At 44.4% G+C, this 19,257-nt stretch overlaps 1 protein-coding gene across 7 annotated transcripts in view; it reads right to left on the reverse strand.

The window, feature by feature from the left end:
• Positions 1–470: 470 nt before the first annotated feature.
• Positions 471–19,257, reverse strand: part of LOC142102086 (epithelial discoidin domain-containing receptor 1-like) — a 47,825-nt gene continuing 29,038 nt past the window's right edge. For 5 of the 7 annotated variants that reach the window (XM_075186636.1, XM_075186639.1, XM_075186640.1 and 2 more), the window contains exons 4-13: positions 11,276–11,504; positions 11,036–11,183; positions 10,803–10,905; positions 7,866–8,052; positions 7,537–7,783; positions 6,074–6,226; positions 5,651–5,814; positions 3,265–3,475; positions 1,541–1,642; positions 471–769 (exon numbers count right to left, since the gene is read on the reverse strand). In XM_075186636.1, coding sequence (XP_075042737.1) covers positions 486–769; positions 1,541–1,642; positions 3,265–3,475; positions 5,651–5,814; positions 6,074–6,226; positions 7,537–7,783; positions 7,866–8,052; positions 10,803–10,905; positions 11,036–11,183; positions 11,276–11,504 — 1,828 coding nt within the window. In that variant the 3' untranslated portion in view covers positions 471–485. The remainder of the gene's footprint in view (positions 770–1,540; positions 1,643–3,264; positions 3,476–5,650; positions 5,815–6,073; positions 6,227–7,536; positions 7,784–7,865; positions 8,053–10,802; positions 10,906–11,035; positions 11,184–11,275; positions 11,505–19,257) is intronic. The other 2 variants (XM_075186637.1, XM_075186642.1) reach the window with 2 other exon arrangements.

Consider the following 19,257-nt stretch of genomic DNA (forward strand, 5'->3'; position numbering starts at 1 on the left):
TAGTAAAGGAATGGATAACAGGACAAGATGGATGACAGGGAGGTGTCAGTAAAGGAATGGATAACAGGACAAGATGGATGACAGGGAGGTGTCAGTAAAGGAATAGATAAGAGGAGCGCTGGACAAATGGATGACAGGGAGGTGTCAGTAAAGGAATAGATAACAGGACAAGATGGATGACAGGGAGGTGCCAGTAAAGGAATAGATTAAAGGACAAGATGGATGACAGGGAGGTGTCAGTAAAGGAATAGATAAGAGGAGCGCTGGACAAATGGATGACAGGGAGGTGTCAGTAAAGGAATGGATAACAGGACAAGATGGATGACAGGGAGGTGCCAGTAAAGGAATAGATTAAAGGACAAGATGGATGACAGGGAGGTGTCAGTAAAGGAATAGATAAGAGGAGCGCTGGACAAATGGATGACAGGGAGGTGTCAGTAAAGGAATAGATAACAGGAATGCAGGACAATAAGGATAATACAATGTCATACTTGTGTTTTAGAAACATAGCAGCTATAGTCATGATCAGCAGTTACCTCTCCAAACTGCCCTTCCCCCAGCTTCTCCCGGAAGAGGAGGTGTCCCCGGGGGAATTTGCTGAGGGGCAACTCCTTGGAGGTGAGCGAGTCGGCGGTCAGGGCAGGTACGGCATACGTGTTTCCCCCTGTCACTCCCTGCAGAGTAACGATATCTGCTTCTGCATAGTGAGGAACACTAGGGGGGCAAACCATGGGCAGCTTAGGAGAATCCAACTCTCTGTACCCCCCATCTGCAGAGAGAGAGAGAAAAGAGGCATGGGGTAAAAGAGGGACACAGCACAATATTTGGGAATTAAATGAAGAAACAGAGGAATTTAAAAGGGAAAGTGATAGGGAAGGGAGAATGGAGTAATAGGGAGAAGGTGGGAAACAAAGTTTACTTTTTACAATGTGAATCTGATTTGATATATAGGCATGGGTTCTATATCTGGAAACTGTTAAATAGAAAACCCCAAAAAAACTGAAAATAAAAATTGCCTGTTCTGGGCGTCACACACACACGAAAAAGTGGAGGTGTTGCCCATAGCAACCAATCAGAATCTAGCTATCATTTACCTAGTACATTCTAGAACATAATAGCTAGAATCGGATTGGTTCCTATGGGCAACACCTCCACTTTTCCATTTTAGAAGGTATAGTAAGTATCACTGTGAGGAGCACTAGGAAGCCATGTAAGAAGGAGTGAAATTGCAGTGTAGGTAAAGACAAGGGGTAGTTTATAAACATTATTTAATATGTTTTAGACATGTGATCAAACTGATGGAAGATAATCTTATCTGTGACACCTCATTCCCCAAGCATTTCCAGATACCAGATCCCTTACCTGTATTTATATATGTATGTATGTAATAGGGTGAGACACAAGAGACTGGTTGGGGACTTTCCAGTCCTCAAGATGTCAAGAGACAGAGAGAGACAGTGAAATGGAGATTATAGAGATATAAAGTCTGGAGTTGTCCATTTTGTTTTTTTTGGGCAGCTCCGATATGACAGCCCCTTACCCTGGCTGTTGATTGGCTTAGCCTGCAGGCCGCCAGGCTCTGTGATTGGCCGGCTGTGGGTGGAGAGCAGGAGCTCATAGGCTGGGTTGTTTAACAGCAGAGCTGGAGAGACACATGCAGAGTATATAGTGTACACCTCTATGATCATGCAGACACCGTGTACACTTTATATAGATACATACACACGCATGCACATATATGTGACCCCACATAGACTCTCGTCTCCATAAACCAGTCATCAAGATCTACAGAAGGTCAGCAGGTCACCACGTCCCTGCTTGGATGCAGGTGAGCCAGAGGATCCTGCGGGACATTATTCAAGCAGAACAGGACCCAATGGGGTAATTTTGCCTTTTGCTACTAACTTACCCGAGTCTATCGTTTACAAGTTATTAACCTTTCTTTATTACACTTAGCAGTTTTGTGTGTGTGAAGCTTTTCATTACATTGCTCAGCGTGCAGCACCTGGAACGCAGCGTAGAGTAACATGGAGGAGAAACATGGGTCCCATTAAAAGCATAGGACAAGTCCGGAAAGGTCAAGTCCTTTTGCGATTTGGAAATGGGAGCGAGGTTCCCTAAAAACTTCACTCCTTTATCTCATTTCTATAATATCCCTCTGCAAAAGGAGATCTGTTGTATCTCAACTGTGCTGCACAACTAGATGTATCAGTGCGCCTACTCTGTATTTTGCTATGGAACGCCTTCAGTCCGCCCAACTTCTCCCCTTGTCCTGAGGAAACCTCTGCTCTTCTGCCAATGTCACCATCTCGCTCTCGCTAAGTGGAAATCTAGGTGATCCCGTGCAAATGAAGGGGAAAGACAGATCCAAGGCTGGTTTGAGTTTCATAATCTACCTCCATTGTATAAGTGTCTGGTATAATTGCATAATTATCGTTGGAGCCTGTAGGCTCAAAACTCTTGGTGCACTAAACCCGTGCTTCCAGTGGGCACACTTCTTCTACACAGAATATTATTTACAATCTTCTTCCCCTTAGCACTGTCTCCTCCTCAGATACACTCACATCACTTTATTTTTCTCTTTCTCGCTATTCATTTTCTTCATTGATGAAATAAAATAACATTTCTGCTTGTGCACTTTGCATCGGAATCAGCCTCTCAGCCGTTGCAGCCCCTATGCGCATGTCTACTGAGCCTAAAGCTGTGTATGATAGATTTATAAGTATCAATTAAAAAACCCTGGCTTGTTATTATGGCTTTAAGCTCTGTCCATTTCTGCCACGTGAGACACGCAGACAGAGTTTCCCACATTTACAACGTTCTTATTGGGATTATACATTGCCCTATAGTGAAGTCCATGAACTTGTAACTCTGCTATTTTTTGCAGTACAAAAGTCCCAGCAAAGGCCAACAGAGTATTTTTGGCACAACACCTTGAGAGCCACGGTTACCACCCTTTACTATTAGAGAATAGATTGGCTGTTTACCCACCACACCACAGCAATACATAAAGATTAGGGCTAAGACTGACACAAAAACAAGTGCTTCATTGTTAAAACATCATTAATTATAACCCCGCCCTCACCTTAACATATATTGTCATGCATTTAGTCTATACCTATATTATATACATATACTCCCCTATACGCATGCACATTGTATTTACACATCATGTACACACTACTAGAAACAAGACACATGCACACACCCCTCTGTATACATGCACACACACAACGTGCATGGTCCTTTCCTGCCCTCTCTCACCTGCAGCATCGGAGCTAGGGCGGAGGGTGGCCATCTTGGCCTGGGGGTTGTGGTTTGGCTCCTGGTACTCCCCCTCTGAAGTCAGGATGCGCTCGTAGCGGTTGCCATGGCGAGATGTCAACGAGAGGTTTTGAGTGTTGTTGATGACCACAGTGTCAGAGGGGAGGGACAGGTGGGCGGTGAGGTCGCTGTCCGAGGGACGGTGCTGAGCCTGGTGGAGTGACGAGAGCAAAAAATATGAACCCCTTTCAGGTATATATACCATTAACAGCACTAACAATTACTGACACAAACCAGAGAAATCAAAATGGAATCGGTTGATCCCAGTTTTCCAGGTTGATGATCTGGTAAAGGATTGGTTCTTGGAGCTGCAACAGTTTCAGAAACACTGATACCAACATTATTGGTGTGATCACTGAAATGACCTGTGCTCTCCGTGATCCTCTGATCTGACGGGTCCTGAGAAGCCTCTAAAAGTACGAGCAGGAGATTCTCTTTTTTACTTTGATTTTGCCCACTTCACCTGCTCTCATCCATCTTCTCCCTCCAATCATCCATCACTTCACCTACCTTCCCAAGCAATCTCATCCAATCATCCCATCATCCATGTCTTCACCTACCTTCCCTAGCAATCTCCTTCAATCATCCCATCATCCATGTCTTCACCTACCTTCCTTAGCAATCTCCTCCAATCATCCCATCATCCATCTCTTCACCTACCTTCCCCAGCAATCTCCTCCAATCATCCCATCATCCATCTCTTCACCTACCTTCCCCAGCAATCTCCTCCAATCATCCCATCCTCCATCTCTTCACCTACCTTCCCCAGCAATCTCCTCCAATCACCTCATCGTCCATCTCTTCACCTACCTTCCCCAGCAATCTCCTCCAATCATCCATCTCTTCACCTACCTTCCCCAGCAATCTCCTCCAATCATCCATCTCTTCACCTACCTTCCCAAGCAATCTCCTCCAATCATCTCATCGTCCATCTCTTCACCTACCTTCCCCAGCAATCTCCTCCAATCATCCATCTCTTCACCTACCTTCCCCAGCAATCTACTCCAATCATCTCATCGTTCATCTCTTCACCTACCTTCCCCAGCAATCTCCTCCAATCATCTCATCGTCCATCTCTTCACCTACCTTCCCCAGCAATCTCCTCCAATCATCTCATCGTCCATCTCTTCACCTACCTTCCCCAGCAGTCTCCTCCAATCATCCCATCGTCCATCTCTTCTCCTACCTTCCCCAGCAATCTCCTCCAATCATCCCATCATCCATCTCTTCACCTACCTTCCCCAGCAATCTTCTCCAATCATCTCATCAACCATCTCTTCACCTACCTTCCCCAGCAATCTCCTCCAATCATCTCATCGTCCATCTCTTCACCTACCTTCCCCAGCAGTCTCCTCCAATCATCTCATCCTCCATCTCTTCACCTACCTTCCCCAGCAATCTCCTCCAATCATCCCATCATCCATCTCTTCACCTACCTTCCCCAGCAATCTCCTCCAATCATCTCATCATCCATCTCTTTACCTACCTTCCCCAGCAATCTCCTCCAATTATCCCGTCATCCATCTCTTCACCAACCTTCCCCAGCAATCTCCTCCAATCATCTCATCATCCATCTCTTCACCTACCTTCCCCAGCAATCTCCTCCAATCATCCCATCATCCATCTCTTCACCTACCTTCCCCAGCAATCTTCTCCAATCATCCCATCATCCATCTCTTCACCTACCTTCCCCAGCAATCTCCTCCAATCATCTCATCATCCATCTCTTCACCTACCTTCCCCAGCAATCTTCTCCAATCATCCCATCATCATCATCCATCTCTTCACCTACCTTCCCCAGCAATCTCCTCCAATCATCTCATCATCCATCTTTTCACCTACCTTCCCCAGCAATCTCCTCCAATCATCCCATCATTCATCTTTTCACCTACCTTCCCCAGCAATCTCCTCCAATCATCCCATCATTCATCTCTTCACCTACCTTCCCCAGCAATCTCCTCCAATGCTCCATCTCTTCACCTACCTTCCCCAGCAATCTCCTCCAATCATCCCATCATCCATCTCTTCACCTACCTTTCCCAGCAATCTCTTCCAATCATCCCATCATTCATCTTTTCACCTACCTTCCCCAGCAATCTCCTCCAATCATCCCATCATTCATCTTTTCACCTACCTTCCCCAGCAATCTCCTCCAATCATCCCATCATTCATCTCTTCACCTACCTTCCCCAGCAATCTCCTCCAATGCTCCATCTCTTCACCTACCTTCCCCAGCAATCTCCTCCAATCATCCCATCATCCATCTCTTCACCTACCTTCCCCAGCTATCTCCTCCAATCATCTCATCATCCATCTCTTCACCTACCTTCCCCAGCAATCTCCTCCAGCGCTGCCGCCACAGGATCAGGATGATGACGACCAACAGGAGCAGGATTATGACTACCAGACAGCCAATGAGGATGGAGGTGTTGTTGCTGTCGTCCATGACGATTGGCTGATTTATCTTGTTGACACTAACAGCCTCTATTGCTGGTAAAGATATAAAGGAGGATTAAGATGGAGAAAAAAAGAAAACTAAAAGTGAAAGCTATAAAGGGAAAAATAGAGAGATAAATGGCAAAGGGAGAGTCATAGATGATATGAACTAGATAGATAGATAGACATGAGATAGATAGACAGATATAGAGAGATATAGAGATACAATGGAGACAGATAGATTAGATATGAAACAGACAGATAGACAGATAGATAGACAGATAGATAGATAGATAGATAATATCCTGCTCACCGTGAACACTCTCACTGAAACTATCGACAGTAGTAAAAGCCATTCGTGGGCTGGTTCCCTGCGGTAAGACTGTTTCGGCAGGACGGGGAGTTGCCTCCTCTCTTGGTTGAGGGAGGGGGTTGAGTTCCTCCGGTTCGGATGAGTCCACAACATCTGTGGGTCACAAAAACAAGTCACATCCAATCACCTACTGAGCCCTCACAAAGTCACACATACTGGTGGAGAAGAAAACTGGTGGTCAGCACAAGGTGCTGTAACCCATAGCAACCATTTACATTGTACACATTACTTTTCTAGTACTGTTTAGAAAATGAAAGCAATCCTGGGCTAGTTGCCATGGGTTACAGCACATATTACATCCTCTACCAATTCTCTTCCAAACACCTAGGATTTAGATGGACCAATCAGCCAAATAATAAGGCCAGGACATGGGTTTAGGACTGGTTAATAATACGAAAGGAAAACATATGTAAAAAAAATTAAAGAGATTATGGAAACAGAGTGAGGACAGAGGACAGAGAAATGCAACGTAACAACATAGGACAGTATAAACCAAACACAGGGAGAATGATACATGAGGGAACATGTTATAAAAACCAGTCATATGTATTTAGGGGGAGATTAGTCAGTCTGCTGCCTGAGGGGAATATCACATGCACTCCCCCCTTATACAAGTCTCCATAAACACATGATCACTTCAGTCATTGTTCTACTAACAAGGATGAAAATACTTAATTAGAACTTTAATAATAACATTTTGGGGTAGATTTATCACACCTTCTAAACAGTAAAAGTGGAGATATTGCCCATAGCAACCAATCAACATATAGCTATCATGTTCTAGAATGCACTACATAAATGATATCTAGAATCTGATTGGTTGCTATGGGCAACACCTTCACTTTAGCTTTTTAGGTTGATAAATCTACCACTTTTGCTTGCCAACTAACAGCCTAAGTCCAAATGTACTTTTTTTATATTTAAAAATGCAATAATTGTGGGGGGTTTCTCACACTGCATCCAGGAGGGTAGGAAATGAGTCATTATCCACAACTTTCAAAGGCAAATGCACATTGGTATTTATGAGCAATTTTCTAGAATCCATTTCAAATGTATGGAGAGGTGTTCAGCAGCGTAGCTGAAGCACAAAAACACTTCAGATACACTAAAGGAAAAAAGAAAGACAGAACAAAGGAACAATAACGTCCTTCTGTTCCGCTACTGCTCTCTCACCAGAGCCGTGACTTCAAATTTTAGAAGCAAAACTCTGCCCCCCTAGACCTCAACTTTAACCACATGAACCTAAAATACTCAAACTGCGCCAACCTTCAGCGTTGCGCCCCCTGGGCAGTCGCCCCTCTCACACAGCCCAAGTTACAGCCCTGCCTCTCACTTCCTGTTATTTCACAACAGAAAAGGATTTGTATTCCTGTGGTAAAGAGAGTATAAAAGGAAATACTGACCGGAGAGGAACGAGACCTCACTGAAGAGCAGCCACTGGCTGGAGAAGTAGTAGTGGCAGCGTAGGATTCGTGCCTGTCTGCCAGCCAGCGGGATAGTGACAGTGCGGGCACTGGGGTCACGGACATCCAATGCCAGAGATATGGAGACGGGCTGAGGGTCCCAGGGAGTGTGTAAGGAGTGTTTGAAGTAACAGTCCACACGGCGGAATATCTGGACTCCTCTAGAGCCCATATTATTACAATGCACCTAAGAATGAATGAGGGGGCATTCAGTTATACCAATACGGGAGAAAACAGACTGTATACAACGTAACGCTCATGGTACTTACCCTCATGTATGTAAATGCTCGGAGAGCATCAAACTCAAACTCCATCTCCAGGTACCCAGATGGAAAACTTGAATTATTCCAGCCAACATAGTCATACCCAGGCCAGACACCCTGCTCCTTGTGATTGAGGAAGTCGTCAGCTCCAACGACACCATCTGTCAGCTGCCCCAACCCTCCATAGTGCAGCCTGCAGGGGGAGACAGAGAGACGGGACATGACATTACATAATTGGCACATATATATGTATTGTAGGGGCAGCACGGTGGCTTAGTGGTTAGCACTTCTGCCTCACAGCACTGGAGTAATGAGTTAGATTCCCGACCATGGCCTTATCTGTTTGGAGTTTGTATCTTCAATCATGTTTGTAAACATTTTACTTGATTTATTGTTGCGTTTTATTAACTTACTAATTGACATTTTAAATAATTTGGATGCAAGATGTTCTTTCAGTGTTTGCGTGGGTTTCCTCAGGGTGTTCTGGTTTTCTCCCACACTCCAAAAACATACTGGTAGGTTAATTGGCTGCTATTAAATTGACCCTAGTCTGTCTGTGTGTGTGTCTGTGTGTGTATGTTAGGGAATTTAGACTGTAAGCGCCAATGGGGCAGGGACTGATGTGACTGAGTTCTCTGTACAGCGCTGCGGAATTAGTGACGCTATATAAATAGATTATGTATTTCTGCTGTGTATACATGTCATGGTGTAGTAGTGTGTGAGGAGGAGACTGACACTGCTGCTGTCTGTACTGTACTGTGCTGTGTATACATGTCATGGTGTAGCAGTGTGTGAGGAGGAGACTGACACTGCTGCTGTCTGTACTGTACCTGTGCTGTGTATACATGTCACGGTGTAGTAGTGTGTGAGGAGGAGACTGACACTGCTGCTGTCTGTACTGTACTGTGCTGTGTATACATGTCATGGTGTAGCAGTGTGTGAGGAGACTGACACTGCTGCTGTCTGTACTGTACCTGTGCTGTGTATACATGTCATGGTGTAGTAGTGTGTGAGGGGAGACTGACACTGCTGCTGTCTGTACTGTACCTGTGCTGTGTATACATGTCATGGTGTAGTAGTGTGTGAGGAGGAGACTGACACTGCTGCTGTCTGTACTGTACTGTGCTGTGTATACATGTCATGGTGTAGCAGTGTGTGAGGAGACTGACACTGCTGCTGTCTGTACTGTACCTGTACTGTGTATACATGTCATGGTGTAGTAGTGTGTGAGGAGGAGACTGACACTGCTGCTGTCTGTACTGTACCTGTGCTGTGTATACATGTCATGGTGTAGTAGTGTGTGAGGAGGAGACTGACACTGCTGCTGTCTGTACTGTACCTGTGCTGTGTATACATGTCATGGTGTAGTAGTGTGTGAGGAGGAGACTGACACTGCTGCTGTCTGTACTGTACCTGTTCTGTGTATACATGTCATGGTGTAGTAGTGTGTGAGGAGGAGACTGACACACCTGCTGTCTGTACTGTACCTGTGCTGTGTATACATGTCATGGTGCAGTAGTGTGTGAGGAGGAGACTGACACTGCTGCTGTCTGTACTGTACCTGTGCTGTGTATACATGTCATGGTGTAGTAGTGTGTGAGGAGGAGACTGACACTGCTGCTGTCTGTACTGTACCTGTGCTGTGTATACATGTCATGGTGTAGTAGTGTGTGAGGAGGAGACTGACACTGCTGCTGTCTGTACTGTACCTGTTCTGTGTATACATGTCATGGTGTAGTAGTGTGTGAGGGGGAGACTGACACTGCTGCTGTCTGTACTGTACCTGTTCTGTGTATACATGTCATGGTGTAGTAGTGTGTGAGGAGGAGACTGACACTGCTGCTGTCTGTACTGTACCTGTGCTGTGTATACATGTCACGGTGTAGTAGTGTGTGAGGAGGAGACTGACACTGCTGCTGTCTGTACTGTACTGTGCTGTGTATACATGTCATGGTGTAGCAGTGTGTGAGGAGACTGACACTGCTGCTGTCTGTACTGTACCTGTGCTGTGTATACATGTCATGGTGTAGTAGTGTGTGAGGGGAGACTGACACTGCTGCTGTCTGTACTGTACCTGTGCTGTGTATACATGTCATGGTGTAGTAGTGTGTGAGGAGGAGACTGACACTGCTGCTGTCTGTACTGTACTGTGCTGTGTATACATGTCATGGTGTAGCAGTGTGTGAGGAGACTGACACTGCTGCTGTCTGTACTGTACCTGTACTGTGTATACATGTCATGGTGTAGTAGTGTGTGAGGAGGAGACTGACACTGCTGCTGTCTGTACTGTACCTGTGCTGTGTATACATGTCATGGTGTAGTAGTGTGTGAGGAGGAGACTGACACTGCTGCTGTCTGTACTGTACCTGTGCTGTGTATACATGTCATGGTGTAGTAGTGTGTGAGGAGGAGACTGACACTGCTGCTGTCTGTACTGTACCTGTTCTGTGTATACATGTCATGGTGTAGTAGTGTGTGAGGAGGAGACTGACACACCTGCTGTCTGTACTGTACCTGTGCTGTGTATACATGTCATGGTGCAGTAGTGTGTGAGGAGGAGACTGACACTGCTGCTGTCTGTACTGTACCTGTGCTGTGTATACATGTCATGGTGTAGTAGTGTGTGAGGAGGAGACTGACACTGCTGCTGTCTGTACTGTACCTGTGCTGTGTATACATGTCATGGTGTAGTAGTGTGTGAGGAGGAGACTGACACTGCTGCTGTCTGTACTGTACCTGTTCTGTGTATACATGTCATGGTGTAGTAGTGTGTGAGGGGGAGACTGACACTGCTGCTGTCTGTACTGTACCTGTGCTGTGTATACATGTCATGGTGTAGTAGTGTGTGAGGAGGAGACTGACACTGCTGCTGTCTGTACTGTACCTGTGATGTGTATACATGTCATGGTGTAGTAGTGTCATGGTGTAGTAGTGTGTACATACCCTCCAGCTGTAAGTCCATCATATGTAGAATCGTTTAGATTAACAAACGCCAAAGGAAGGCTCATGACGTTTCCTGGAGGAGAGGTGTAAGAGCGGAGGCCATCTGTGGGGGGGGGGGAGAAATAATTGTCAGTATAGTGAAGAGACAGAACAGAGGTCAGTTTTCAAGGTCACAGCCCTGGGTCCACATGCAGTATTTAGGGTGGCCAGGTACGTCCATGACAGAACCTCACCTTGCCAAACGCATCCATACAGCTCTACTCTCAAACAGACACTCATGACGCGGTCAGCCATGGGGTAGAAACGGACATAGCGGGCGATAAGCGGGGGCCCCAGGTCCTTCAACACCAGGTCGCGGGTGTTCTCATTTCCCACTATCACCTGTAAAGGGGGAGAGACACACATTGTGTACAGGAAACAACTTTATCATCGTTATTCTTTAGCTCACAGTCCACCTCCTCACCCCCGCTCACCTCGTTTCCCCACCGGTCTCTCCACTGAGACCACTTGTAGCCGTCACGACTGTAGCGCAGCTGGTAATGTCGGACAAATTCCTTCCCCAGTCCCCCTCCATCTCGCCCCTGCGTGCCAGCGAGGGTCAGGAAATACAGCGTCTTTAAGTCCACCTGCAGATACTCTTCGTTATTTGGATAGACGGGTCCGGAGGGGCACCATGCGCCATCGCCGTCGTTACTTTCTAGTCTGGGTCATGAAGAGGAGATGAGCATTGTGTTAATGTATGTCAGAAACTCAGTTAGACGTAATTCTGCAGCTGGACAAAATTTACTCCAAACTTTAAAACTTATCCTAATTTATTAGGTGATTATCACTTGTAAGAGTGCATTTGTGGAGACAGATATTTTTCAGGCTGACCTAATTTTAATAAGAATATTGCCAATACTAGTGAATTCTAGGCTTATTGGTTTAGATATCACTTATTTGCATAGAGGCTCATTGGTTTACGGAGAAAGGCAGAAGATTTCTTTTTGTGGAATTTTATTCTAGAAATGAGATAAAGGGCTGAAGATGGCGCATTTTTAGGCACTTTTCTTTTCGGTATGGAGGGGGCCATGGCCATTTTCACTCAAACAACTTGAATTTTGCACCAACTCAGCTCTCCGTCTCCGTGTCTTATCATATACTTTTATTGGGATCCATTTAGCGCCTCCGTGGTGCACTCTATTTTTATGCATTTCCAGACACACGCCAAGCTATATAATAAAAAGCTGCACACACACAAAATTGCCACATGTACTACAGTGGTAGGAGACTGGACTTTGACGCGGCATTTACACTTTTAAACCACGCGTCTCTGCAGATTTTTCTGCCTCTCCACACATCCATGTGCTCGTTATAGGGTTCTGAGATATCTCCAGATAGCAGAGGGTAGGCGTCTGCTAGTGAAAAACCAAGACGTCATGTCGCGTGCATCCAGTGCCCTTCGTAATTGACCTCCGCTGTGCGTAGACAACAAGCAGACTTTCTGCCCAAGCGAGGGAAGCAATTACTACTATACACTCTAAGGGGTATATTTACTAAACTGCAGGTTTGAAAAACATGGAACCCGTGGCCGCGTGAGGCAATAAAGCTAATAACTGTGCCATTGTGCCACCACACCATCCTAATATAAAAGAGGAGCATAGGGAGGGATTCTTTACTGTAAGGGTGGTTGAGCTATGGAATTCCTTAACACATGGGAAGGTGTTTGCAGATTCACTAACATAATTTACAAATGCATTGGGCGCCCTTCCTACAAGAAATTGTATCTGTAACTTTAAATAGCAGAGGACATTATGAGGAGGTAGATCAAGATAATGGACTAGATTTACTAAACTGCGGGTTTGGAAAAGTGGAGATGTTGCCTATAGCAACCAATCAGATTCTAGCTGTCATTTATTTAGTACATTCTACAAAATGACAGCTAGAATCTGATTGGTTGCTATAGGCAACATCTCCACTTTTTCAAACCTGCAGTTTAGTAAATCTAGCCCTAAATGTTGGCAGTAGTATTTTCTTTCCCTGTCACAGAGGCGATTTTTCTTTTTTAATCTACTAAAATGTTTGTCTGCTGAATCAGTCTCCTCCATATCACCTGCATAAAATACCACTGACATGAGAAAGACTGCCAGAGATAGGAGGGGATACAGAGAAATATGTGAGCAGTAAATATTGCAGATCTGGGGGAGATATGTTACACTTTTGAAGCGTTCCCCAGTAATACAGCCATTATGGGCAAACGTATTTACCCTGATTAAACAATTTGTGGGTTGCAAGCTTACAGCCGGACCTCTGAAAACAAACTCCTCCAATATTACTCTACGCGTTTTGCCTCACATGAAAGTATGCAACTGGGCATAACCTCATTGCCACCACAACAGCATAGAGACTGCTTCCCTCCAGGTGCATCAAAGGGGCCTATAGCGAAATCTGGGGATGTGTCAGTGACGTCAGTCCACTCTTCCAAGGACCCCGATCTGCTCTTTTGAACTGGTGCGGGGGTCAGCGCATGCAAAGTGAAGCCTCAAACAGGGCATTAATGTGCGCTGCACCCTGTGCCTGTTCGAGAGCAGAGCGTGGTGTCAGGAGGGTAGACAGGCATTTGCTGGGTACCCATCACCTCGAACCCCATTGCAGCCAAACCCCCTGCAGTGGTGGTAGTTCTGCCACTTCCGCCCTCTCTCCATTGCTAAATTCAAGTTTATGAAGTGGAAACAATAGGTCTTAGATGCACCAGCTCTGCATCTTCCCCATCATTAAATGGCAGGGCACATATAAAGCCCCCAACGGGATGCCCAAATTGCAAAATAATGCCTGCTACAGCCACGGCCATGGACCACAAATTTAAGAACTTTAGGCCGGGGTCCCAATTGAGAGATTAGTTCCATTCACCAAGCGCTGGTATGGTTCACTTACTTATATGCTAGCAGAGGACTAACTAGACATTTGTGGGCCCCATAACTGTGTATGCTAGCCATCAGTACCCCTCTACGCTTTTTTGGAACCCCCAAACTTTGTAATAATTTTTATAAAAATGTAATGTCAAGGGGACATAAGCAGAAATTAAATTTCTGGAACAAATGTCTTGAATGCTAAACAATGTAATATTATTTTCCTGCAAAGCCAGTTCACATGGACGTACGTATCTAGAGCCTCGAGACAAATATAGATGCGTGTCTAGGTATCCCCCTCTTGTATAGAGAAAACCTGACTAATATTTTCTGAGAATATGTTGATCAGAAGACAGGTTCACAATGACACATGAAGGCATTCTTAGGCAAGTCACAACAAGATGGCTTCCATATAGCATAATTATCTTTGTGAGAACATTCAGTCAGGTTTCATTATCTGCAGATCTGGAGGAAGTTCCCATAATTGCTACATTACTACGCTTATAAAGATTATTACAGATAGTTTACCCACTGGAGCAGTCCACATTCTTTTGAATTTCATCCAGGAACTTAGAAAGCGTTGTCCACATTACTGCTGTAATGGCCAATATGATTTCTTTTCAACACAACTCACTCAGCTTACATCTTAATAAATGAACTGAGTAATATAAGCAAACCTATGTATGTGTATTTTTGTCCGCAGTGAACAATGGTCCTTTAGAAGCTACCAGTGGCTCTCCAAATCAGGCATGGACTAGCCACTGAAGATGCCAGGGAGCTATTAGTAGACCTCAAGCCTAACTCTGGCACATATCAATTATTTTCAAGCCGCTTCATGTCAATAACACATTACATGCAGATAGTCCGATAACTTGTTACAAGTGGTACAGTAAAACAGGAGCGCATCTTAGAATGACAACTTGTGCGTCTCGTAAATGGTATCTGAATAAGATAAGACAAACACGTATGTGATTGATATAAAATATACTTTTAGAGTGGAGCGGTGTGCCTGCCTACTTTTTGAACCTACCTGACCACTTTTTGAACCATCCCACCAGAAGATCCTGGATGGGAGGTGGCGAGCATGACAATGTGTTTTGCATCATCATTGCCCTGTCCTCTTTTGCAGTGTTGCCTCAGCAAGGGGGTTAGGTTATGATGATGTATCAAATCACGTTATAATGGCCCCTCTCCGGCTCACTTCAGGACCAAATGAAAAGGAATCAGGGAGGATGGCGAAACTGTACAGGAGAACTCCCAAACTTGAGGAGTCTCCTGGACATTCCAGCAGAGTAAGCAAGTAAGCGAAAGCATGATTATAAGTGACTTATTTAACAGTGGACACATTAGATGCACACAGTGGAGGCAGAGATTTGTTTGTGCTTAACCAATATTCAGTAGTAACTATTGACATCACTCTTGCCCTGTGCCTCAGTGGTCACTAGTTCCTAATTAGGGCAGCATGGTGGCGAAGTGGTTAGCACTTCTGCCTCACAGCGCTGGGGTCATGAGTTCAAATCCCGACCATGGCCTTATCTGTGTGGAGTTTGTATGTTCTCCCTGTGTTTGCGTGGGTTTCCTCCGGGTACTCCGGTTTCCTCCCACACTCCAAGAACATACTGGTAGGTTAATTGGCTGCTTTAAAAAAAAAAAAAAAAAAAAATTGACCCTAGTCTGTCTGTCTGTCTGTCTCTCTCTCTGTGTGTGTGTGTATGTTAGGGAATTTAGACTGTAAGCTCCAATGGGGCAGGGACTGATGTGAATGCGTTCTCTGTACAGCGCTGCGGAATCAGTGGCGCTATATCAATAATTGATGATGATGAATAAATAGTTTGACGAGCACAACACGGTTGCTTCCACTATATCTAGGTGATGACCCAAAACACTGTCTGAAACATATCTATGTATACTATTGTATATAACGTATTGCATAAAAATATGTCCAGATGGCTTTAATTTACTGCTTAGTACGTACTCTCTTGCAACAAGTCCTAAATACATTACATGCATACCACAGTACATGATGTGACCTTTTATCGAACAGACACTTGTGTGTATAACGCAGTCTGTTGTGTGTTTTTACATACCGCAAGTAACGTTTACACCCAGATTCAAATCAAGAAAGATATCTCGAGATACGTTTGGATTCGAATACGGTCGGAACTACGAACAAGTTACGTGCTCTTTTTTTAAAACACAACTTGCGTCCAAACATGAATCAGGCCATTGTCTTTTCTTTCTAGCTATCTTTTTCAGTCATGTCTTTCTATCATCGACAGTTGTTTATTCTCACAGCTCTTGGCTGGACACAACTGCATTTAATGCAGCGAGACCTAAGGGCAACAGAAATAAACAACTCTGCTGGATGATATAAACACAAGGATGAAAATCACAGAAGGAAGCCAATAAAATAACACAGTGTGTATAGTCGAACTTGCAGGTGGGCATCTGCCATAAATGAAAGTCCTCTGAAGATAGGCACCCCTTTTATGCAATACAAATCACACCTAGCTGCGAGATGCCTTCAGGTAGCCAACTTGTACTAATGTAATCTGACTGCTGGCATATAATTATATACGTTGTCATTTCCCATTAATTTCTGCACAGCTGCAGTTCACTGCAATGTTCAATTTTTTCATTTGCAACTGTTTGTTACATAACATATTAATCATTCAACAAACCAGAGAGGAGCCAGTCTCTTTGTCATGTGTAAGCACAGAAATATTTTATGATGTACCAATAATATCCACGTTTTCTCTCCTTCCTTCTAGGATATCTGTAATAAGTACACTGTGACCTTTCACCCTGTCATGTGCAATGTAAACAATATAGGAAGTATGTACAAGTCTCGCTATTCAATGCTTCCTAGATACACATTACATGAGTCAACTTGTTTTACAATATCATATAGATTCAAAAATGTGTATATAACCCGGTGAAGGAACATTACAGAGTAACTTAGCTTTCTCGGAATGTCAGTATAGATTTGTTTACTCAAATATTATTCAGAAGTTGTTCTGCGCCAGCTGCCATATATCTGTGAAAGTATGTCCCACACCCCTAGTCCCTGGAGTTAATTTACAAATATACTGTTATGTTAGCAACATGTAAAGTGCCTCATGGACTTGCTCTTATTATATAAAGCTCAGCCCGGAGATGTGTACAGAGTCACTAAATATTAATATTATATTATTAGTCTGTATGGATGCCTGTTATACATGCAGATCTAAAAATGCTTTTCCTCATGTTCAGGAGAACAGGAGATCTACACCAGGGGGTAAATGTATCAAGCTGGAAGTTTTCCGGCGGGTTTGAAAAACCAATCAGATTGGAGCTAGCATTTATTTACTACATTCTACAAAATGACAGCTAGAATCTAATTGGTTGCTATAGGCAACATCTCCACTTTTCAAACCCGCCGGCAAACTCTCAGCTTGATACATTTACCCCCAGGTCTGGCCAGCCAATCTGTGGTTCTCTCTGGGAGTAGTGCAACTATAAGTTCCAGCATACCTTGCCAGCTATCTGATGACTGATGACAACACTTTGAGAGCCACAGGCTGACAAGGCCCACTCTGTACCAAATAGATTAAGGGGTATATTTACTAAACTACGGTTTGAAAAAAGAGGAGATGTTGCCTATAGCAACCAATCAGATTCCAGCTGTCATTTTGTAGAATGCACTAAATAAATTAAAGCTCTTAAATAAATGAAAGCTAGAATCTGATTGGTTGCTATAGGCAACATCTCCACTTATTTCAAACCCGTAGTTTAGTAAATATACCTCTAATCATAAAGATCACATGTCCACCACACCATCTCCTAAGCCAACCATTGCCTCCAAACATCTAAACTAGGCTCCTTAGTTTCACAGTTTAATTAACTAAAAAGTGTTAATATCATAATCTGTTTCCTATTTTTGTATGCCCTGGGCAAAACGGAAACAAAGAAGCACAATAGGCTATGAAACATGTTCAGTCCAAAAGGTATTTGGACATTAAAAGAATAAAATAATAATTTTACACAAACGATTCAAACAGCAGATATTGAAATTTAGTGATGCAACTAATAGACAGCCCCCCCCTGCCCCACTGAGAGTACCTGTCCCCCTCCCCCATGTTTGCCTTCACCTTTCCTCTGTCGACATAGACTTATCTACTTCTCCTTCCAATTGTCAATACACAGAAGAAAGACAAAGGGGAAGGGTAAAGAGAGAGAAGGAATAACACATTATAGACTCAGTGAGGACAAACACTCCTCGCAAGAGGTTATAGTTCAATGATACCGTCCTTTTAAATCTCCATAAATAGATACACTTTCATAACCAGTGATCTCACATATATTGTAGCCTCTTATAAAACAACTTGCAACACACACACACACACAACCATTTGTGACCTGGATACTCCTCCTTATAGCCAGGGGGAGTATCTGTAATAAATCAAGGTGAGCTCCTTGCCTCAGGCGGCCAAAGCAAGTGAGGTTAGAGGATGGGCAGATGCAGGGAGAGCGAGCGAGATTACAGGATGGGCAGATGCAGGGAGAGCGAGCGAGATTACACGATCGGCAGATGCAGGGAGAGCGAGCAAGATTACAGGATGGGCAGATGCAGGGAGAGCGAGCAAGATTACAGGATGGGCAGATGCAGGGAGAGCGAGCAAGATTACAGGATGGGCAGATGCAGGGAGAGCGAGCGAGATTACAGGATGGGCAGATGCAGGGAAAGCGAGCGAGATTACAGCATCGGAAGATGCAGAGAGAGCGCCAAAGTGGTGACACCGTATGTAAGAGACTCGGCATCTGCTGTCCGTCCTCTCTCTTCATGGTGCCACTGCTCCCCTCTGTCTCGGAGGACTCTCATAGCATAATCTGCAACTCCATGTACTACTTGGTCCATTAGAAGCCAGCACCGCACGCTGCGGCACAAGAGGCAGAGTGCCCAGCTTCAAAGTCCGGGAGCGACGGGCAGAACAGCAGGAGAGGAGCAGTGAGTCCAGGGAGAGAAGGAGGTGGAGGGGCAAGTAACTAGCAATATACACTTACTACTGCTGTACTTATAATTATGTGCTAAATGTGTCATATTATGTGCCATTACTACTGCAGGGCATAACTACCGTTGGCATACTACTGGGTATCATGACGGCACTGCCATCACCACTTGCCAAAATACCGATCTATGGGACGTGGTAGGGTCCCATCCCTGGCTAGCATACTATTAAGCATTAATGGTAGCATCTTACTGAGGATTACTGTTGGCATATTACTGGGCGTTTCTACAGCAGCAATATTACGAGACATTACTTCCAGTACATTTGGCATATTACTGGCCAGTAAAATCAGCATATTACTGTCATTAGTATTGTGCTTATTACCGTGGAGATATTACTAGACATTATTACTGCCGTGCTTATGCCAGGGCATATGATGGGCAATACTATGGCTCAGCATATGACTGGGTACATAACTACTGCTATTGGGCATAATAAAGCCATGCTACCACTAATGGTTATAGTATGTACTGTGTATGTGCCATCACAATGAGCCCTGGATTGTGTGTCAGGAAATAC

This window comes from Mixophyes fleayi, chromosome 9, assembly GCF_038048845.1.
Source record: "Mixophyes fleayi isolate aMixFle1 chromosome 9, aMixFle1.hap1, whole genome shotgun sequence".
In the NCBI taxonomy this organism is placed as follows: Eukaryota; Metazoa; Chordata; class Amphibia; order Anura; family Limnodynastidae; genus Mixophyes; species Mixophyes fleayi.